Source organism: Spea bombifrons, chromosome 7 (genome assembly GCF_027358695.1).
Source record: "Spea bombifrons isolate aSpeBom1 chromosome 7, aSpeBom1.2.pri, whole genome shotgun sequence".
Classification (NCBI taxonomy): Eukaryota; Metazoa; Chordata; class Amphibia; order Anura; family Pelobatidae; genus Spea; species Spea bombifrons.
The window spans coordinates 21239598-21262950 of record NC_071093.1 but is presented as its reverse complement, the minus strand read 5'-3'; the positions used below and the strand labels follow the sequence as shown (position 1 = coordinate 21262950).

At 41.5% G+C, this 23353-nt stretch overlaps 1 protein-coding gene across 2 annotated transcripts in view; it reads left to right on the top strand.

Annotated features, from left to right (window-relative positions):
- ABAT (4-aminobutyrate aminotransferase) overlaps positions 1-21856 on the top strand; it is a 335639-nt gene extending 313783 nt beyond the window's left edge. For both annotated transcript variants that reach the window (XM_053472272.1, XM_053472273.1), the window contains 2 exons: positions 11635-11746; positions 19964-21856. In XM_053472272.1, coding sequence (XP_053328247.1) covers positions 11635-11746; positions 19964-20085 — 234 coding nt within the window. In that variant the 3' untranslated portion in view covers positions 20086-21856. The remainder of the gene's footprint in view (positions 1-11634; positions 11747-19963) is intronic.
- The last annotated feature ends 1497 nt before the right edge of the window (positions 21857-23353 follow it).

Genomic DNA, 23353 nt, shown 5'->3' with positions numbered 1-23353 from the left:
AGGCTGATAAGGGAAATCAGGATAATGGTTTCTATGTTTCATTTCTGTGGAATACCCTGCAAGGGATATATTTCCATTACATATTTGTTTTCCTCATCATGAACTATGACTGTGTTAAACGGTTGTCAAGATCAAGCCCAACCCATTATTGTGCTTATTGCAACGTTTTATCTAAAGCAGGCTATTCCCTTACGTGCTAACTGGCAGCACAAGGAGAGGTATTACTGCCCCAGTGAACAATTAGGACAGGTGGAAAATTAAATTAACAATTAACCCCCTTACCCCCCCCTATAAAGGGAACTCCACCCCTAACCACAGTGTGCTTTTTTCTGTCCTTTGGACATATTGGGACAGGTGGTGGTCTCTGTGTGAGACCTTGTGTTAGCTTACTAACCTCTATTTTAATTTTTTTCAGGTGCCCTCCTGTTTGGATTGTGTATACTATTTTTGTTTGCTGCCTGCTGTGCCCGCAGGACGGCCTCATTTCACCCAGCTTTATCTATGTGTTTGTGCTGGATGTATACCTGACTGGTTTGGATGTCTCCTCCCAGCTGCTTATCTTCATGTCTGCTGTACTCATTTTAGCTGCTGAGGGGGAGGATTCCATTCCTTTCCCTCAGCAGCAGTAGTAATCCCTTAGAGATTATGTTCTTACTTGGATTCCTGATTTTCTTTTGTGGCGTCTGACGTCACTTCCGGGGGGCGTGGCTTCCCGTTTTGGTGCTCTGCCAGTGTATATAAACCTGGTAGTGTCCTTTAGGCTGTCTCTTTGTACAGCTATTAGTTAGCCTTCCTAGAATCTGCTGTCTATCTTTGGCTTTGTGTGTTATCCTTCCCTTGCATTTTCAGTCTCAGGGTAGGTATAACTAATAAGATTTTTATGTTTAATAAAACTCTTTATATTATTTTGGTCATCTCTTTTGCAGATGTCTTCCCATACTCCAGAGAATCCTGCTCCTGAGGGGTGCAAGTCCACTGCCAAGCGGAGGCATTGTACCTGCCGCGGGTGTGATACACCTTTAGAGGATGCTTACCCTTATAGTTGCTGCCCAAGTTGCAGAGATTCCCCTGAGGCAGAACCCAATATACGTGATATGATTTGGGTTAAAGATTTTTGGATCCTCTATCAAGAGATTTGAGGATACACTCCAAAGAGACCTAGGGCCCAGTCCCCTCCAAGGGTGGTCCCTATGTCTGAAGACGCTTATCTCACTGTAGATGAGCTTGACTCTTCTGAAGAAGAAGAACCTGCTTCATCATTCTGATTTCCCATTGAGAAAACCCAACGGTTACTAAAGTCCATCCGGTCGGGGGACCAGGATGTTGACTCTAAGGAAGCTCCTTCAAAGTGGATGAGTCTCTCATAAAGTTAATGGAGACTGAATGGAAACTCCCGGAAAAAGGTCCGGTTATCACCAAGCGGTTCAAATCTATGTTTCCACTTAATGAAGACCAGCAGTGCCCATGGGGGGTCCTCCCCCTAAAGTTGATATGGCCATCGCCAAGATGTCCAAGAGGACTGTGGTACCCGCGGATGATGGATCTTCTTTACAGGATTCTAAGAATAGGCGCGTAGAGTGTTCCTTCCGCTGCAATTATGCGGCTGCTTCTGCCTCTTCTACTGTGGCTATAGCCTCTAGTGAGGTTACTAATTTTCTGCGCACCAGAATGTCTCAAATCCAGTCGGATATTGATGTAGGTGTTCCAAGAGACGATATCTTGAAGCAGTTCAAGACAGCTCAACTGGCTGTGGAATTCCTTTCGGATGCTGCGCCTCAACATCTGAAGCTAGCCTCCAAATCTATGGCGCTATCTGCTGCTGCAAGGAGACCCCTTTGGTTAAAACCCTGGAAAGCGGACAACACCTCCAAATTTTCGCTTTGTGGGTTGCCTTACGAACCTGGCAAGCTGTTTGGCAGTGAGCTGGACAAAATCAGGGCCTTTCGGACAAGAAAGGCAAATCCCTCCCCCAGCAGGTTTCTAGAGGGAGGGACAGACTGTCCAGAGGATCCAGGGACCTTCTAGATCCCAATGGCGTCAGGGGACTCAGAAGAGAGGAGCAGGTCACTCCCACAGGTACTATGAGAAGAGAAAGGACCTTTGACGCAGAGAGTCTGGCACCAGAAAGTCCGGAGGTAACCCCTCCTCCAGTACTAGACCCCCTGGTGGGAGGTCGTCTGTCTTTTTTTCTGGAGGCTTGGGAGAGGTCCATACCAGACCTCTGGGTGTTAGATGTAGTCTGGTCAGGCTACAAAATAAATTTTGTTTCCCTACCTCCTCTGAATTTTGCTCTGACAAGGATTCGTTCACGCGCGAGGCAAAGAGTCCTAGAGGAATCTATCCACGCCTATATACAGAAGAAGGCATTGGAGAAGTTCCTGCAGAAGAGCGTGGATTTGGCGTCTATTCGCCAGTCTTCCTAGTGCCCAAGATCACAGGAGACTGGCGGATGATCTTAGATCTACGCTATTTGAACAAGTTCATAGCAAGAAAGAAATTCCGCATGGAGTCCATCCGCTCTGTGATAAATATCTTACAGCCGGGAGACGTGATGGTCTCAATAGACTTGAAGGACGCTTACCTACATGTTCCTGTTTGCCAAGCCCACAGGAAATATCTGCGGGTGGCTGTATCCCTTTGTGGCGTAGTGAAACACCTTCAGTTTGCTGCCCTTCCCTTCGGAATCTCCTCTGCTCCGCATACCTTTACCAAGGTTGTTGTTGCCATGGTAGCAATCTTGAGACTAGAAGGCCTAGAAATCATCCCATATTTAGATGATTGGCTTCTAAAAGCCGCTTCTGCAGAAGTTCTGCATTCTCATCTTTAGAAGACTCTGGTTTTGCTCCACCAGTTAGGGTGGATAGTAAACTACCAAAAGTCCGAGTTGGTTCTATCCACTTCCTGGAAGTTGCTGGGGTTCATAAACGACTCGACCTGGATGACTCTCTCTCTGTCTCTCGACAGACACAATCGGGTTGTCAGAGCCGCCAGTTCTCTAAGGACCCCTCAGTCGGCGTCCATCAGAACGCTTATGAAGATGGCCAGGGCCAGCGACTGCGGATGCAGTTCCTTGGGCCCTTTGGCACCTACGCCCTCTCCAATCAGAAGTTTTGGGCATTTGGAATTGCAACCCTTTAGGGTTGAACAAAATGTGCACCCTGTCTCCTCGAAGTCTGTCGCTCCCTCAGTTGGTGGGAGTATCTGAAAGATGGGAGGTCCTTGATTCAGCCAGCCTGGATTCTGTTGACCACGGACGCATCCGTTCTAGGTTGGGGAGTCCCTCTAGAGGACATTCCAGTACGAGGTACTTGGTCCCGTCCAGAGAGCCTTATGTCTTCGAACTTCAGAGAGCTCAGAGCATTCAGATTGGCGCCCCTTCACTTTGCTCCTCAAATCCGCGGCAAAGCAGTGAGAGTTCGTTCAGACAACATGACGGCGGTTTATTACATCAACAAACAGGGTGGCACGAGATCTCAGCCTCTTCTCAAGGAAGTGGGAATGATCCTATCATGGGGAGAGCAGAACCTCTCCCACCTCTCTGCAGTCCACATTCAGGGATCTCTCAATGTGGTAGCGGACCGTCTGAGTCGGGGTCTCAGTGTTCCAGGCGAGTGGTCGCTAAACCAGGAAGTATTTCATCAAATTCGGGCTAGCTTACATCTTCCCTCCAATTTCCATGATACCAAGGGTATTGATGAAGATCAGACAGGACCAGACCTCGATTATTGCGATCATTCCATTGTGGCCGAAGAGGTTGTGGTTCACCCAGCTCATGTGGATGAGTCAGGGTCTGTACTGGCAGCTTCCAATATCAGAGAACCCTGTGTTTCTGGGCACAGGGTCTTGCCTAGATCTGAGAATTCTCAATCTGACAGCCTGGAGATTGACAGCCTGGAGGTTGAAGGATAGTGGACTTTCTTCTGGGGTCTTGAGGACTTTGTCTCATTCGAGAGCGGAGTCTACTAATAGAGCTTACAACCGGATTAGACGCATTTTTTCACTATGGTGTGCGAAGAACAAAGTGGGTTTCTCAGATCCCCCCCATTTCTTCCATATTACAGTTCCTCCAGGATGGACTGGATAAAGGCCTAGTTCCCTCTACACTCAGAGTGCACACCTCAGCCGTATCCTGTCCCAAGAACCCCTTATCAGGAGGTTACTTAAAGGAGCCGAAAGGTAAACACCTAAGATCCTGAGACCAGTCCCTCAATGGGACCTTACTGTCGTGCTCAGGGGGTTATGCTCTCCCCCCTTCGAGCCACTGGAAAGCGTGGACATGAAGTACCTTTCCTGGAAGGCTGCCTTCCTAGTGGCGATCACATCTGCCAGGAGAATTGGTGAGTTGCAAGCTCTGTGTGCCTTTGAGCCTTACACCCTATTCCTGCCTGATAGGGTTCTCCTAAGGTTCCTGACAGCTTTTTTACTGAAGGTTCCTTCATTTCAGAACATTAATCAGGTCATTTCTCTACCTGTTTTTCACCCGGATCCTTCAACAGAAGAAGAATCTCTTCTACATACTCTTGACGTCTCCAGATGTCTGCAGATCTATCTACAAAGATCCGGTGTCTGCAGGAAAGATAAAAATCTCTTTCTACAGTTTTTTGGCAGGACAAAAGGATCTAAAGCTTCCAAACCATCCCTGAGCAGGTCATTAAAGAAAGCCACAGGAGATAGTGGTTGCGCATAGAGGAGAAGAAAGTCACAGTAATATAATATGTGGCTGGCACCGTGTGGTAAAGAGTTAAGGAATGGGTACTCACATTTTTTGGGGACTTAAGCAATTAGTCCCACAAAACTTGCATGGGCGATACAATCCTCGCCTGGGGATATCTTTAGCAGCAGTCCTGTGTAGTTCTTTTTTTGGTTCTCAGGATAAGGTGCACATAATAAGTTAAACAGAAATAGAAACAGGCATAGTGTTTTCTGTATATATAAAATGAATAAAACAAATAAAAACAGTTCACTATACACTCACAATATGGTGAGCAATAAATGGATTGCTCACACCTTCTGGCGTAGGTGGAATGATCCCCACCAAGGATATAAACTTGCGCGATTAAAACATTAAAAGGATACCAGGAGCAGAAAAGAATGGTTTTAAAAAAAAATTATTTATTTTCAGCTTTCTGGTTAAAAACCATTAAAAGGTCAATAAAAATAGCACATACGCGTTTCACCTACTAAATAAGCTTCCTCAGAGTGTCTAAAAGAGCTCCTGGCACTGAAATTCTTATATAATAAATTCAAACAGTGTGAAATTGCGCTAAAATGACATCTTAATTAAGGGGTGTGGCTGATGACATCAGTAACAATTTACATGTTTAAAAATATAAGGTACAATAAAAATAACAGGAAATAAAGTAATTTACAAAGTATATACACATCTGATATATGATGCCCATGGCAAAACTTAATTTTGAATAGTCAGTAAAAAACGAATTATTTATATTTTTTAAGATAGCTCTTAATGTTAACAAACAACATAAAAATATGATTTTTTAATTTTACAGACAAGTAAAACTTAAAACAAACTTAAATCTAATAAATAATCCTTAAAATTTGTAAAATTAAGTAAATTTACTAAAACTGCCCTTTTTTTGTAAACAAAGCAGAGGCTCTTTCCGCCATATTTATTTATTTAATTTTTATTTATTTCTTTTTTGGGGGGGTGATTGAAAAATAATAGTATTATGACAACTCTGTATATAAGAGACAGGTGGTAAGTACAGAAGTGACAGAAGGCAATAAAATAGTGAAACCTGATAAAAACTTAAAGGAAGAGGTGTAGATCAAAATCTACATTTAAACCGTTTGGTATCAATGTTTTTAAGGTGAATATCCAAAACATCTCATTTTTAACCAAAATTTTACTCGTATTGCCTCCTCTCCAAGGGATAGGTATTTTTTTAATCGGTAAAATTTTTTAAAGATTGGGGTCTTTGTTATGCTTTAAAAAATGTTTAGAGACACTGTGGGTATAGTGACGCCGTTTGTAATGTTTCGACAATGTTCCATTATTCTCACTTTTATACATCTGGTCGTCGTAGCCACATATTGTAATCCACAAGTATATTCTAATAAATAAATAACATATTTAGTGTTGCAAGATATACATTCATTTATCTTGTATTCTTTCTGTGTGATATTAGATTTAAAAGAACCTTGTCTGAGTTTTGTTTTATTGGTTGACTTGCAGGCTATCCACGTATTACATTTGTAAACCTTTTTCTTCATTTAAAAGTGTCCCTTTTATTTCTTTTGTGTTACGTGTGTCATTTTTAGTTAAAAGCTTCTTTAAATTTGGTGCTCCTCTAAAAACAATTTTAGGTTCATTAGGGAGTATATTTTTTAAAACATCATCTTCTTTTAGTATATCCCAGTTTTTCTTAATAATCCTTTTAAAAGTTTTGTTCTTGTTATTAAAATCTGTCACTATAGGTAAAATAGTTATCTTCCTTAAGGAATTTGATCAACTCTTTTCTGTCAGTTTTTTCTATATTGTTTATGGTGTTCTGTATTTTCTGTGCATTATAGTTTTTCTCCACCAGTCTTTTTTTTAAAAAAAATGTGCTTGGGATTTAAAAACAGGGGTATCTGTACAGTTTCTCCTTAGTCTCAGCATTTGGCTGTAAGGGATACCTTCGAGCCATGGCCCATAGTGGCAGCTTGATTGTTCTATGAAGGTATTGGTACAGACCTTTTTAAAATGAGTTCTGGTTTTAATTTGATTATTTTGTATGTAAATATCTAAATCTAAAAACGTAATAGATTCTTGGCTGATACTGGAAGTTAAAACGATACCCCTATTATTATTATTTAAACATTTTAAAAAATCATTTAAATCAGGTTTGGTTCCATCCCAGATAAAAAATATATTGTCTATATACCTGCTATAGGTAACCAAGTTTACACTCCACTGGTTTTTAGTCCAGATCATCTCATTTTCCCAGTTCGCCATGAATAGATTGGCATAACTTGGTGCAAACTTGGTTCCCATAGCAGTGCCTGTAAGTTGTAGATAAAAGGAATCATCAAACCAAAAATAGTTATTTTCTAAAATTAATAAAATAGCTTCATTAATAAAATCTATAAAATTAGCAGAAAAATCCTCATTTGTTTCAAGTATGTTTTTTACAGCTTGACAACCTAAATCGTGACGGATAATATTGTATAAAGATTGTACGTCACACATGACCAAAATAAAATGGGGTTCCCACATAAAATTGTCTAATATTTGCAGTAAATTAATCGTGTCTTTCAGATATGCTTTTGTCTTTGAATATATATGAATTCTGGTAGGTTTGAAAGGATAGAATTTACTCCTGATACTTTATGGATTTTGGGTAAAAAATAGATTACAGGGGTTGCAGGGTTGGGGTTGGTTATGTAGCTTACTTCATTTTTAGAAATAAAACCATTTTCTAATCCAGTTTCTAAAAGGTTCTTTAATTTTGTTTTTATTTGTTCAACTGGGTTGCTTTTCAGTTTTTTATAAACTTTAATATCGTTCAGTTGTCTGTAAGCTTCTTTTTCGTATTGTATTTTATTTAAAATTACCAACCCCCCACCTTTATCAGCGGGCTTAATGACAATGTCCTTATCATTGTATAGTTCTCTTAGGATTTTTTTTTCTCTTTTATGGTGAAGTTGTTCAAAACCCAAGGCACCCCATTGTATCAGGAGTAAATTCTATCCTTTCAAATCTATCAGAATTCATAGATATTATTCTCCAACCAGTCATAAAAAAGACAAAAGCATATCTGAAAGACACAATTTACTGCAAATATTAGACAATTTTATGTGGGAACCCCATTTTACTTTGGTCACGTGTGACGTACAATCTTTATACACTATTATCCGTCACGATTTAGGTTGTCAAGCTGTAAAAAACATACTTGAAACAAATGAGGATTTGTCTGCTAGTTTTATAGATTTTATTAATGAAGATATTTTATTAATTTTAGAAAATAACTATTTTTGGTTTGATGATTCCTTTTATCTACAACTTACAGGCACTGCTATGGGAACCAAGTTTGCACCAAGTTATGCCAATCTATTCATGGCGAACTGGGAAAATGATCTGGACTAATAACCAGTGGAGTGCAAACTTGGTTACCTATAGCAGGTATATAGACGATATATTTTTTATCTGGGATGGAACCAAACCTGATTTAAATGATTTTTTAAAATTTTTAAATAATAATAATTAATTTCCAGAATCAGCCAAAAATCTGTTACGTTTTTAGATTTAGATATTTACATACAAAATAATCAAATTAAAACCAGAACTCATTTTAAAAAGGTCTGTACCAATACCTTCATAGAACAATCAAGCTGCCACTATGGGCCATGGCTCGAAGGTATCCTTTAAATCCCAAGCACATTTTTAAAAAAAGACTGGTGGAGAAAAACTATAATGCACAGAAAATACAGAACACCATAAACAATATAGAAAAAACTGACAGAAAAGAGTTGATCAAATACAAAGATAACCTTAAGGAAGATAACTTTTTTTTTTACCTATAGTGACAGATTTTAATAACAAAAACAAAACGTTTAAAAGGATTATTAAGAAAAACTGGGACATTCCAAAAGAAGATGATGTTTTAAAAAATATACTCCCTAATGAACCTAAAATAGTTTTTAGAGGAGCACCAAATTTAAAGAAGCTTTTAACTAAAAATGACACACGTAACACAAAATAAATAAAAGGGACATTTTTAAATGAAGAAAAAGGTTTTTTCAAATGTAATACATGCTTAGCCTGCAAGTCAACCAATAAAACAAAACGCAGACAAGGTTCTTTTAAATCTAATATCACACAGAAAGAATACAAGATAAATGAATGTATAACTTGCAACACTAAATATGTTATTTATTTATTAGAATGTCCTTGTGGATTACAATATGTGGGTATGACGACCAGATGTTTAAAAGTGAGAATAATGGAACATTGTCGAAACATTACAAATGGCGTCACTACCCACAGTGTCTCTAAACATTTTTGAAAGCATAACAAAGACCCCAATCTTTTAAAATTTTTAGAGATTAAAAAAATACCCACCCCTTGGAGAGGAGGCAATACGAGTAAAATTTTGGTTAAAAATGAGATGTTTTGGATATTCACCTTAAACACATTGACACCAAACGGTTTAAATGTAGATTTTGATCTACACCTCTTCCTTTAAGTTTGTATCAGGTTTCACTATTTTATTGCCTTCTGTCACTTTAAGTACTAACCACCTGTATCTTATATACAGAGTTGTCATAATACTATTATTTTTCAATCAACCCCCAAAAATAAATAAATAAAAAATAAATAAATAAATATGGCGGAAACTACATTTCCCAAGATCCTCTGCTTTGTTTACAAAAAACAGCAGTTTTAGTAAATTTACTTAATTTTACAAATTTTAAGGATTATTTATTAGATTTAAGTTTGTTTTAAGTTTTACATGTCTGTAAAATTAAAAAATCTTATTTTTATGTTGTTTGTTAACATTAAGAGCTATCTTTAAAAATATAAATAATTCAATTTTTACTGACTATTCAAAATTAAGTTTTTTACCATGGGCATCATATATCAGATGTGTATATACTTAGTAAATTACTTTTTTTCCTGTTATTTTTATTGTACCTTATATTTTTAAACATGTAAATTGTTACTGATGATGTCATCAGCCACACCCTTTAATTAAGATGTCATTTTGGTGCAATTTCACACTGTTTTTGAATTTATTATATAAGGATTTCAGTGCCAGGGGCTCTTTTCGACACTCTGAGGAAGCCTATTTAGTAGGTGAAACGCGTGTGTGCTATTTTTATTGACCTTTTAATGGTTTTAACCAGAAAGCTGAAAATAAATAAGTTTTTTTTAAAAACCATTCTTTTCTGCTCCTGGTATCTTTTTAATGTTTTAAACACGCAAGTTTATATCCTTGGTGGGGATCATTCCACCTACGCCAGAAGGTGTGAGCCATCCATTTATTGCTCACCATATTGTGAGTATATATGGTGAACTGTTTTTATTTGTTTTATTCATTTTATACATACAGAACGCACTATGCCTATTTCTGTTTAACTTTTTATGTGCACCTTATCCTGAGAACCAAAAAAAAGAACTACACAGGACTGCAGCTAAAGATATCCCCAGACGAGGATTGTATCGCCCATGCAAGTTTTGTGGGACTAATTGCTTAAGTCACCCAAAAATGTAAGTACCCATTCCTTAACTCTTTACCACACAGTGTCAGCCACATATTATATTACTGTGACTTTCTTCTTCTCTATGCACAACCACTATCTCCTGTGACCTCTTATATTTTTCAATTCTTGTTATAGCACACTGTGGTTAGGGGTGGAGTTCCCTTTATAGGGGGGGGTAAGGGGGTTAATTGTTTATTTAATTGTTTAAATCATTAATTTTCCACCTGTCCTAATTGTTCACAGGGGCAGTAATACCCCTCTTGTGCTGCCGTTAGGACTAAGGGAAAACAAATTATCGTTGGAAATTAACGATTTGCTGCCTCCTAGCACAGACTGGGAATGATAGTTTTGTTTCGTTATGGGTTGTTGATCATCAAGGTCTTAAGAGTCATCAGTAAATTCTTCTGCTTTAAGTTTAGATGCAGTCTCAGTCTCAAGTGAAATGCCCTATTACGTCCACAATATTTTTTTCCCCCTCCATTTCCCCCCCCAAACTTTTTTTCCACAAGCTAACTATACATAAATGTAATAATTCCCTGCTGACTCACACAGTTTACAAAAACACATTATTTTCCTGGATTTAGCCCGTCACCCACTAACCTAATTAGCCTCCCACCAAACTAATCTTACTAAGTAAAATAAAATTTGGAAATTTTACAAATTGACTTCTACTAAATTACTTCCTAATGTACAATTAATTTGAACTCAATACAATTCCCCACTCAGGAGTTGTTGGTTAGCTATACCTAGCTAAATTTAAACCTTTTCAAACTGTTTTTCAACAGTGCACGTGTGTGTGTGTGTGTGTGTAAGGGCAGGTACGTGTGTGTGTGTGTGAGGGCATTGTATGTGTGTGTGTGTGTGTGAGGGCAGTGTACGTGTGTGTGTGTGAGGGCAGTGTACGTGTGTGTGTGAGGGCAGTGTACGTGTGTGTGTGAGGGCAGTGTACGGGTGTGTGTAAGGGCAGTGTACATGTGTGTGTGTGTGTGTGTGTGTAAGGGCAGTGTACATGTGTGTGTGTAAGGGCAGTGAATTATACATAAATGTAATAATTCCCTGCTGACTCAAGCAGTTTACAAAAACACATTATTTTCCCGGATTTAGCCCATCACCCACTAACCTAATTAGCCTCCCACCAAACTAATCTTACTAAGTAAAATAAAATTTGGAAATTTTACAAATTGACTTCTACATTACTTCCTAATGTACAATTAATTTGAACTCAATACAATTTTGTTGTTGACATATACCTAGCTAAATTTAAACCTTTTTAAACTGATTTTCAACTTAAATTAAACAATAGTCCTTAAGGGTAAAAAAATGCATACAGATATTCATCAATATCTGATCATTTTGCTGCTTCACTTGATAACTTTTCCTGTAATATAGACCGAGGTTTAAAATATATATAAATATTTTTTTTCTTAGACACGTTATCCACACCTTCTAAGCAGAGTGAGAGGAAGGGGAACATTCTGCTCATTTGACACTCCAGATGATGCCACTCGATCTAAATTGATTCTACAAACAAGAAATAAAGGTATTTATTTGTCAACTATATAAATATCACTGACTTCTGAAGCAGTTACATATATGTATGTGTCTAAATGGGTTTAGCTGTATTAGTCCAGTGGACACTGTAAAAAAAAAAAAACAAAAAAAAAACTTATTGCAGTATGCAATGATACTTTTTATTGGACAAACATGATATTTAAAATACATGTTTTTGAGAGTTCATCCTTTCTTCTGGTCTGAAGCAGTACTAATCAACATGAGGTTAGCACTTTAAACAAGTGATGTTGTTAGAGAAGGGGAGGGTGTGGAGTGCCATAAATGATGGGCCTGGGAGTGAAATCTACACAGTGGTTGAGAAATAACCAAAGGCCAGAGCAAATAAACATAGGATAAACAAATACATTAACATACCAGAGCACTGGCGACCCCTTGTTCCTGTCTCCTTGTACCAGTTCAAAATAGTGTAGGTCGAGGTCAGAAGTGCCCTTTCTAAACTATTTTGAACCAGCATGGGAAGACAAGAGCGTGTCAGGGACACATTACATCACGCAATCTCGAGATGAAACCGAAGCTGTTTGCACACTGTGCGGTAAGCAGGGGCAGGCAGGGGATTGATGGTTATGTATATCTGTTTGTATATATGTATGTATGTGATCATGGATGTGTAATTGTGTGTGTGCATGGGTATATAATTGTGTACGTGAACATGGATATTTGTGTGTGTGAACATGGATGGGTAGGTGTGTTAGTGAGTATGACTGTCACGTACCTATACCCCGAAACCGCAACTTCACCCTGGGAGATACCGAATGGGAAGGCCCAAAGGGAACACCCAGGGCCGAAGAGATATTGAGCAGCCAGAGGACAGGGTATAGGCAAAATAATTAAGGCAGTCTCTGCGGAGTAGATGGCAGTAGCGTGGACAGTTGAGGTAGCACCGGAACTGCAAGACGGAGTGAAGAAATCAAGCCAGGATTCGGTACAGGGAGGAGTTACTCAGACAAGCCAGGATTCGGTACACGGAGGAGTTAGTCAGACAAGCCAGGATTCAATACACGGAGGAGTTACTCAGACAAGCCAGGATTCAGTACACGGAGTAGTAAACAAAGTAGGAGCAGCTAGCAGCACGTCAGACTCAAAGACCACACAAGGGTAAAGTGCAGCAGACCAGCAGGCTTTTTAAATTAGGAGCCACACCAAGCCACGCCCCCGGAACTGCACAGGAGATTGCTCAGGCAGCAACACCCCCAGTCATCTCCCAGCCTGGGCACGCCCCCTCCTATGACTCACACGCAGGTTGCTAGGAGACATGTGGCTAGAAGCAGCTACACTAGTTTTGCTGCTATGCCGCAAATGTGAGGAACGGCGCCCTGACATGGATTCTCCGGAGAGGTAAGTTGTGACAATGACTGTGTGTGAGTTGTGTAAGTGCATGCCCCCCAACTGTCCCGATTTAGGCGGGACAGTCCCGATTTTGGGTCTGTGTCAGGCTGTCCCGCCTATCCCTTTAGTGCAGCTGCAGGGGGGTGCACAGACACCCTATCAGCAGCTGCAGACTAGTCGGGAGATCACGATCTCCCTCTAGTCGGCTCAACGTTAGAGAGCGCTTCACTGCTCCCTAATCACTACCCGCCGGTAAATAATGCCAAGCGCGGGGATATGACGTCATCCCTGTGCTCTGCAGCAATAGCCGGCGCGTAGTGACGAGGGAGCAGTAAACCGAGGTCTGAAGTGATAGACCTTGTGCTCCCACCACAGGATGCAGGATGGAGGCAGAAGGATGGTGGAAGAGGTAAGAGATGGGGAGAAAGGGGTGTAAGGGCAGTTTATGTATGTGTTTGTAAGCGTGTGTGTGTATGGGCCGGTGTGTAAGAGCAGTATAGGTATTTGTTAGCTGGTGTGTAAGGGGAGTGTATGTGTATATATGTGTGTGTGTAAGGGCAGTGTACATGCATATGTGTGTGTAAGGGCAGTGTACATGTATATGTGTGTGTAAGGGCAGTGTACATGTATATGTGTGTGTAAGGGCAGTGTGTGTGTGTGTAAGGGCAGTGTGTGTGTGTGTAAGGGCAGTGTGTGTGTGTGTGTAAGGGCAGTGTAGGTGTGTGTGTGTGTGTAAGGGCAGTGTACGTGTGTGTGTGTAAGGGCAGTGTATGTGTGTGTGTGTGTAAGGGCAGTGTACGTGTGTGTAATGGCAGTGTATATGTGTGTTTGTGTGTGTAAGGGCAGTGTGTGTGTAAGGGCAGTGTACGTGAGTGTGTGTGTATAAGGGCAGTGTACATGTGTGTATAAGGGCAGTGTACGTGTGTGTGTAAGGGCAGTGTACGTGTGTGTGTAAGGGCAGTATACGTGTGTGTGTGTAAGGGCAGTGTACGTGAGTGTGTGTGTGTGTGTAAGGGCCGTGTACGTGTGTGTGTAGGGGCAGTGTACGTGTGTGTGTGTAAGGGCAGTGTAGGTGTGTGTGTGTAAGGGCAGTGTACGTGTGTGTGTAATGGCAGTGTATATGTGGGTTTGTGTGTAAGGGCAGTGTGTGTGTAAGGGCAGTGTGTGTGTAAGGGCAGTGTACGTGTGTGTGTCTATAAGGGCATTGTACATGTGTGTGTATAAGGGCATTGGCTCTCACCAATGGAGTCACCCCGGGAGAAAGTTCAAGTCTTCAACTCCCCGCTCCCTACATGGTTTTCCGCAAGGACCCTGCGTGGGCTATAGAGAAATTAACAAGATAACGATAAAGAATAAATATCCTCTTCCCCTAATCCCTGAATTGATGGATCGGCTACGTGAGGCTCGTATCTTCTCCAAACTTGATCTACTGGGGGCGTACAATCTCGTACGTATCCGCAAAGGGGATGAATGGAAGACAGCATTCCGGACTCGATATGGCCACTTTGAGTATCGGGTAATGCCATTCGGGTTATGCAATGCACCCGCTACTTTTCAACATTTTTTGAATGATGTGTTCAGGGACATGCTCCACAGGTTCGTGGTCATCTACTTAGACGATATACTGATCTACTCACCCACCTTGGCGGAACACAGACAACACATGATTCAAGTGCTAACACGTCTCCGACAACATCGACTATATGCAAAGTTGGAGAAGTGTGTATTCGAAACTACAAAAGTGGAATTTCTGGGCTACATCATCACCCCCCCCGGGGAGGATAGAGATGGACCCCAGGAAAATCTCAACCATACTACAATGGCCTGTACCCCCTTCAGTCAAGGCAGTCCAACGGTTCCTAGGGTTCGCCAACTTCTACCGGTGCTTCATCAAAGGCTTTTCCCGAATCATGCAACCTGTCACATGCCTAACCAAGAAGGATGCTCGCTTCGCATGGACTCCACAAGCCCAACAGGCTTTCGATGAGTTGAAAAGGAGGTTCACTGAAGCACCCATCCTTGTCCTTCCAGATCCCCGCAAAGCCTACTTCCTGGAGGTTGATGCCTCGGAAACAGCGGTGAGAGAAGAGCCTCCTCCACCCAGTTTCTTTTTTCTCCAGACGTCTCAGTCCTGCTGAACGGAACTACGGTGTCGGAGATCGGGAGCTGCTAGCCATTTTACTTGCTTTACAAGAATGGCGACATCTTCTGGAAGGGGCCGATCATCCTATCATGGTGTTTACCGATCACCGCAACCTGGAGTATCTACGGTCAGCACGCCGCTTGTGTCCCAGACAAGCGCGGTGGGCCCTCTATTTCACTCGTTTTCAACTCCACATCACCTATCGCCCAGGGGCTCAAAAAAAAAGGGTGATGCTCTCTCCGACTCCATGATCCCGTCGAAGAGGGTCCCTCGCCTACCCACACCATCCTTCAGCCTTGTCATTTTTTAGCCAAGCAAGGCTCCATCCTCAACCAAATCCGTGAAAACAGTCGGGATCCCGAACAAACCATTGGTCTGCTTCCTCTGCGTTACGAACATGGACTCTTATATAAGGACAAACTCCTTTTTGTGCCCACCAAAGCTAGAACCGTTGTCCTTCATTCTGTACATGACCACCCCTTAGCTGGGCATGGAGGCATCAAAAGCACCTTAAAATTGGCCCAACGCATCTATTGGTGGCCAAACATGGGGCGAGACGTACGGCTATACGTACAATCATGCGATACCTGTGCCCGTTCAAAAGGGAATGCCACGAAACCTGCTGGACTGTTACAACCTTTACCCATTCCTGAACAACCTTGGTCCGATGTGACTGTAGACTTCATCGTCGACCTACCCTTGTCTCACCACTGCGACACCATCATGGTGGTAGTTGACTGGCTCACCAAGATGGCCCACTTTGTCCCCACATCAGGAACACCCACTGCCTCCACTACCGCTGAGCTCTTCATTAACGCTATTTTTGGTCTTCATGGGATTCCATGTTCTATTCTCTCCGATAGGGGGGTCCAGTTCACATCTCGCTTCTGGAACGCCTTCTGTAATGGACTACGTATTGACGGTCGTTTATCCACCGCATACCATCCGCATACCAATGGTCAAACCGAGAGGACAAACCAAATACTGGAGACCTATCTTCGTTGTTATATCTGAGTTCTGCTACAACAGCCGCTATCAACGATCCATTGGGATGTCTCCCTTCAAAGCCAACTGTGGATACGAGCTCAAGCTGCATCCTGACTTACCTGCCTCTCAAACCGTTCCGTCTGTTGCTGAACGTATACTCCTCATTCACCAGGTTCTGAACACCCTCAAATCACATCTCTCCCAAGCCCAAAAGGAATACAAGCGATATGCTGATCGCAGGCGCAGACCCGCTCCTTGTTATCAAGTCGGGGACAAAGTTTGGCTCTCTACATCCAACCTCAAATTACCCGGTCCTGCGAAAAAACTGAACCCCAAATATGTTGGACCATTTTCCATCACCTCCTTAACTGGCCCAGTGGCAGTTCGCCTTGACCTTCCTCCGTCTTGGCGTGTACACCCTACATTTCATGTGTCTCTCCTCAAGAAATGGTACCCAAGCTCGGAATCGTCAACTCACGCCCCTCCTTCTCCTGTCCCAGTTGCTGATGCTGAAGAATACGAGGTGGCTCAAATCCTTGATTCCCGGATTCGTTATGGTCGCCTCGAATACTTGATCCATTGGAAAGGCTATGGTCCAGAGGAACGATCCTGGGAACCTTTGTCCAACATCCACGCTCCTGCCAAGCTACAAGCTTTCCATCGGGCCTATCCTGGCCGCCCAGCACCATGTCGCGCCTGGAGGTCGCGCCTAAAGGGGGGGGATCTGTCAGGCCCCCAGCCCCTCATCATACCCCTTACCGGGGTCTTCGGCTGGACGCCGTGCTCCGTTGCGAGGCGGACTGCGTCCCCGTCCTCCTACCGTGTCTCCCGTGCCCCCAGCCACGCGGCGGATCACTCGGCCATCACGGCCGCCTGCAAGACGCGCTCCCGCACGATCCCGTCCTCATGCGCCATATGCTGTCCGCCGCACGGTAGTGCAGGGCAGACAAAAGTGACCTTACTTAACCCCATGGTGGGGATTACTTATGCTCACAGGTGTAAGTGGTAACACCTGTGAGTCAGTGGGAGGAACCTGGCCTGTAGGATATAAAAACCCAGCTCACCCAGTCTGAGCTTAGTTATTGAGCTTCTAGTACCTTGTGTTCTGCTCTGTGCGACTCCCCATTTATCCTGCCTTTTTGTGTTTGACCTTCTGGTATTCGACTTCGGCTTGTTTCTCGTTATTCCTCCTTTGCTGCCTGCCCTGACCCGGATTTATCACTCGGACTTTGTATTTGGCTTATTCCTTCCATCTGGTGCTACCCTGCTCTACGCTCCCTACCTTTCCAGCAAGCACCCCTGACAGTATGTGTGTGTAAGGGCAGTGTACGTGTGTGTGTAAGGGCAGTGTGTGTGTGTAAGGACAGTGTATGTGTGTGTGTGTGTGTAAGGCAGTGTACGTGTGTGTTTGTGTGTAATGGCAGTGTATATGTGTATTTGTGTGTAAGGGCAGTGTATATGTGTGTGTAAGGGCAGTGTGTGTGTAAGGGCAGTGTACGTGTGTAAGGGCAATGTGTGTATAAGGGCAGTGTACGTGTGTGTGTATAAGGGCAGTGTACGTGTGTGTGTGTGTGTATAAGGGCAGTGTACGTGTGTGTGTATAAGGGCAGTGTGTGTGTGTGTAAGGGCAGTGTACGTGTGTGTGTGCGTAAGGGCAGTGTACGTGTGTGTGTATAAGGGCAGTGTACGTGTGTGTGTGTATAAGGGCAGTGCACGTGTGTGTGTGTAAGGGCAGTGCACGTGTGTGTGTGTAAGGGCAGTGCACGTGTGTGTGTGTGTAAGGGCAGTGTACGTATGTGTGTGTGTGTAAGGGCAGTGTACGTGTGTGTGTGCGTAAGGGCAGTGTACGTGTGTGTATAAGGGCAGTGTACGTGTGTGTGTGTATAAGGGCAGTGCACGTGTGTGTGTGTAAGGGCAGTGCACGTGTGTGTGTAAGGGCAGTGCACGTGTGTGTGTGTAAGGGCAGTGCACGTGTGTGTGTGTGTAAGGGCAGTGTATGTGTGTGTGTAAGGGCAGTGCACGTGTGTATGTGTAAGGGCAGTGTACGTGTGTGTGAGGGCAGTGTACGTGTGTGTGTGTAAGGGCAGTGTACATGTGTGTAAGGGCAGTGAATGTCTGTGTGTGTGTAAGGGCAGTGTACGTGTGTGTGTGTAAGTGCAGTGTATATGTGTGTGTAATGGCAGTGTATGTGTGTGTGTGTAAGGGCAGTGTGTGTGTGTGTAAGGGCAGTGTGTGTGTGTAAGGGCAGTGTGTGTGTAAGGGCAGTGTGTGTGTGTGTGTGTGTGTGTAAGGGCAGTGTGTGTGTAAGGGCAGTGTACATGTGTGTGTGTGTAATGGCAGTGTACGTGTGTGTGTGTGTAAGGGCAGTGTGTGTTTGTGTAAGGGCAGTGTACATGTGTGTGTGTGTGTAAGGGCAGCGTACATGTGTGTGTGTGTGTGTGTGGGCAGTGTATATGTGTGTGCATGTAAGGGCAGTGTACATGTGTGTATGTGTGTAAGGGCAGTGTACGTGTGTGTGTGTAAGGGCAGTGTACGTGTGTGTGTGTAAGGGCAATGTACGCGTGTGTGTGTGTGTAAGGGCAATGTACATGTGTGTGTGTAATGGCAGTGTATGTGTGTGTGTAAGGGCAGTGTATGTGTGTGTTTAAGGGCAGTGTGTGTGTGTGTAAGGGCAGTGTGTGTGTGTAAGTGCAGTGTGTGTGTGTGTGTAAGGGCAGTGTGTGTGTGTGTAAGGGCAGTGTACGTGTGTGTGTGTAATGGCAGTGTACGTGTGTGTGTGTAAGGGCAGTGTGTGTTTGTGTAAGGGCAGTGTACGTGTGTGTGTGTGTGTAAGGGCAGCGTACATGTGTGTGTGTAAGGGCAGTGTACATGTGTGTGTGTGTAAGGGCAGTGTACGTGTGTGTGTGTGTGTGTAAAGGCAGTGTACATGTGTGTGTGTGTGTGTAAGGGCAGTGTACGTGTGTGTGTGTGTGTGTAAGGGCAGTGTACGTGTGTGTGTAAGGGCAGTGTGTGTGTGTGTGTAAGGGCAGTGTGTGTGTGTGTGTAAGGGCGGTGTATATGTGTGTGTGTAAGGGCAGTGTACATGTGTGTGTGTGTGTAAGGGCAGTGTACGTGTGTGTGTGTGTGTGTGTGTGTAAGGGCAGTGTACGTGTGTGTGTGTAAGGGCAGTGTACGTGTATGTGTGTAAGGGCAGTGTACGTGTGTGTGTGTAAGGGCAGTGTACGTGTGTGTGTAAGGGCAGTGTACGTGTGTGTGTGTGTAAGGACAGTGTACATGCATATGTGTGTGTGTAAGGGCAGTGTATGTGTGTGTAAGGGCAGTGCATTGGGAAATGTTCCAAGCACTGAGCTGAAAGACAGAAAACTAATTATAAACAGGCAACTACTGTGCGATACAGTCCTTATATGTCCATCTACCGTTTGTAGGAAGTCTCTGAGGCAGCAACAGCTGCAGATATTAAACTTGAGTGATCATTAAATAACCGGGTGTAAAGCAGAATTGCTTACAAACTGAACAGCATTTCAGACTCCACCATATTACTTTGGGGCAAAAAGCAAAACAAATAGTGCACTTCAACAAGACTTTTATGTCTACTATAACTATGCCTGAATTTTAAGTAATTTCTTATGATACCCACTAGATCATCTCCAGATTGTCTTTCAGAAAACGATAGTAATCTAATATCAGGCTGCATCAAGTTGATGTACTAACCTCTATTTTTTTCTTCAGGTGTTGTGATAGGAGGCTCCGGCGATAAATCAATCCGCTTTAGACCAACTCTGATTTTCAAAGAATACCATGCACATCTGTTTTTAAATATCTTTAATGATGTTCTTGCAGAATTCAAATAAAGAATCTCTGAGCTGCCTTACTGAAAAAAATGACAAATTACAGTGGGATAACTTTTTTCTGTACGAAAGCAAATCATTACCCTTTAAAATCAGTTTATGTGCCACATGTATTTTCATTGCAGAAAGTAGCTTCGTTTATGGTATAGAACATGGATATTAAGGGATATTATAAAATAAGAACATAATAAGCATTAAACAAAGTACATGGCTTAACACAGATAAACATTTATGGTCTTTGAAATCAACAAAACTGCCTTTGAACTTGTTTTTGCTAAATGAATTATATGAAAAACATGCTTTATGTTTAATGTGATTGCTGTATGTGAATCGTTCATGATATATAATATATTAAACAATCATTATGAAGAGTAGAAATTTGTGTGCTGTAAGCAATTTATTAGTAGATCAGCTTTTTAATGTAATTGGCTTTTGTAATTTTTTTTGTAGATGGATGGTCATTGTGTGGGAAAGTATGTTCACTTACTGTGCATTAGCAAATTACCGAAAAGTTTTAGTATTGTGAAAGTTCTTTGTTCTACATTTTGTGTTTCAAAGTGTAATAACACTTAAATATCAGTGAGAAATTGAATAGGAATGCTTAGAACCTCACTTAGTCCCACTTTACCAACAACAAAAATAACAATTAATTTGGAAAATTTGCGTAGAGTATTATGTTAATTTCAACAAAACAGTGTTTTGTCATGGTAAATATTAACAGTTCAAAATACTTGACCAAATAGAAATGTTGTATCCTAGTGTAAACAAAGTGCTTTCTACCCTTCTCTTTGACCCTCCCCCCTTTCTCATTATCTCTCATCCTCTTTCTCTTTAACTCTTCTTTCTAGCTTTCCTCTTTCGGTTTATTTCTCCCCTTTTTATATAATCACACAAGAGTTAATTACATATAATTACAAATAATTGGCATACAATATAAGTATTGTTACCATTTGCATGTGCATGCACACAGAAAAGTAAAAAAGCTGTAAAAACTGCCCATCAGTATTCCCATTTACTCCTGTCCAAAATAGCAAGGCCTCTACCTGCTACTATGAACACAAAAACATTCATATATATGTCAAATTATTTATGACTAAGTACACATGCAAAGATCAAAGCAAACATAGAACACTATATCAGCTTTAGTGCATCTAGAGGAAAGGTTAGCTACAGAGTGTGAAATTATTTGTTTTTTTACATAAAATATATTCTGTGACAATGATTTGGGGATATCTATTAGAAAGCTTCAAGTCACATAGAATACATTGTTTGTCAATCCTCCTTGGTATGTCACAATATAAAACAAAGCTCTTTGAAAAAGTCATTCTTTATGCTGATAAAGTGTTTACACTTGGATTATCTAATAAACCAATGCAGGTAATATAGTTCCAGCATTATATGCAAGAAGTAAATACTATATACACTAAAGATTTTTTTACTGAAACCAACCGCTTATACTATATGTAAAAACTGTCTTTTACATTATGCATGTACTACATGTTACAAGTACTTGGATACAATGTCTTAGTGTTTCAGGAAAAGTGTATAATATGAGCTATCTTTTACACTCTGAATACTAAACATTGCCAAACACAAAGTTGTAAAACAGAAGGAATTGTTGGTTTAAGTATTTCTTATTATTCAATGAAATAAAGTTTAATAAAAGGTTCAGTTTTCAATGGAAAATGTATTGGGTTATTTTCATTTTGTTTAATGTAAATTCTTATTAATCTCAAATGTACTGCACAATAAAATTTGACTTAACAATAAACAATTGTCGTGTAATATTTTTAAATTTAGGTTTGTAAAAAAATTGCATTTAATAATACTTTCAATTAACTGACAGGTCAAGAAATATTATTTAAACAATGAAGAAACTATAACGTCAATTACATATCTCCTATTCTGCTGCTGGTAAAATTAATAAATATAATGCAACAAAGTTTTCCTGCCTAAAATACACTATGTCAATGACATGCTACTGGAGTATTGAGTCAATGTCATCCATGACATAGGTAAATTAAGCCCTTCAGAATGCAAAACAAGGTTCCATACTTTTTCAATTTAGTTGTTCCATTTGAACAATTCAAGCAGTTAAACCAAATGTGCTTTATTAAAACAACTGTGACTACAGCGTGTGATCCTGAATCTTCTACTTCCTGTGTCAGATCACATTTTTAGCTCTACTGTAATTGTCTGCATTGTAAGTGGGGGAAAAAGGTAGCAATGTGTGTAACAGTAGATGCAAGCAGAAGTTTCCAATGGATCACATATTACATCTGATCCATCCCTGAACCCCTCATCAATTGCTGCATCTCCTTGTTTTCACCTAGTATGATTATCACATATTACATCTACACGTGTAATACCCTTGAACCCCTCATCTCTCTCTTGCTGTATCTCTTTGTTTTCACTTGGTATGTCTACCTGCTGTAACGGGTTCACCAAGAGAGCTGTAGTAACTCCCAGAGATCACCCAGATGTATCCTTCTGTTGTCTCCGAAATCACTTCCAGCCCCAGTCAGCATGCACACCTTGGAAACCTGCTATGTGTACCCAATAAGTAGACACAACTACCTTGAATTGACTACAGCAGGAATGAACAGTTTATTGTTGTAAAACATACTCATATATCCATAGAACTTCATTAACATAAATTAACATTGTTAAACAGGTAGACAACCCAACCCTTCATCCCCTGGCAGCAATCCTATTGATGGGATTAATTAAACCATAGCGTTCCTACCTGTGCTATCTTTGTTTGACAGCCAGGCCGTAGCCATCTCTGAGTATCTTGGGGCCCTGTATGACAGGTCTTCTGTCACAGGTGCCCTCTTGTCTAACTTAACTGCAATTGTTAATACAAGGTGTGAAACATCTGCATCCTATATGCAATCACCGTATCTGCCCACTTGTGAGGTAGCGCTATAAATTCCCAGGCCTCACTTGTAAATGTAGCACCAGTGGTCTCCTCATAAGTAAGTGGACTCCCCATAAGTGGACAGTTAAGAGTTATACTCAAGATATACTGGAGGGAAACTGCAGGAACTGCCTTGACAACCCCTCCACAGTCCTACTCCTTCTGTGCTCAGGCGACATTGAATCAAAAAAAAAGAAAAAATCCACTAGGGGGCGCTTGTGTATGCCGGTTCAAAATGAAAATAAATCAAAAGAGAGAAATGATGGTGTAGTATTAAACACAAGTGGTCTTATAATGAGTTTGCATATGCACTCACAGTGTATGTATATTGGTCAAGCCTTGTATCAATCA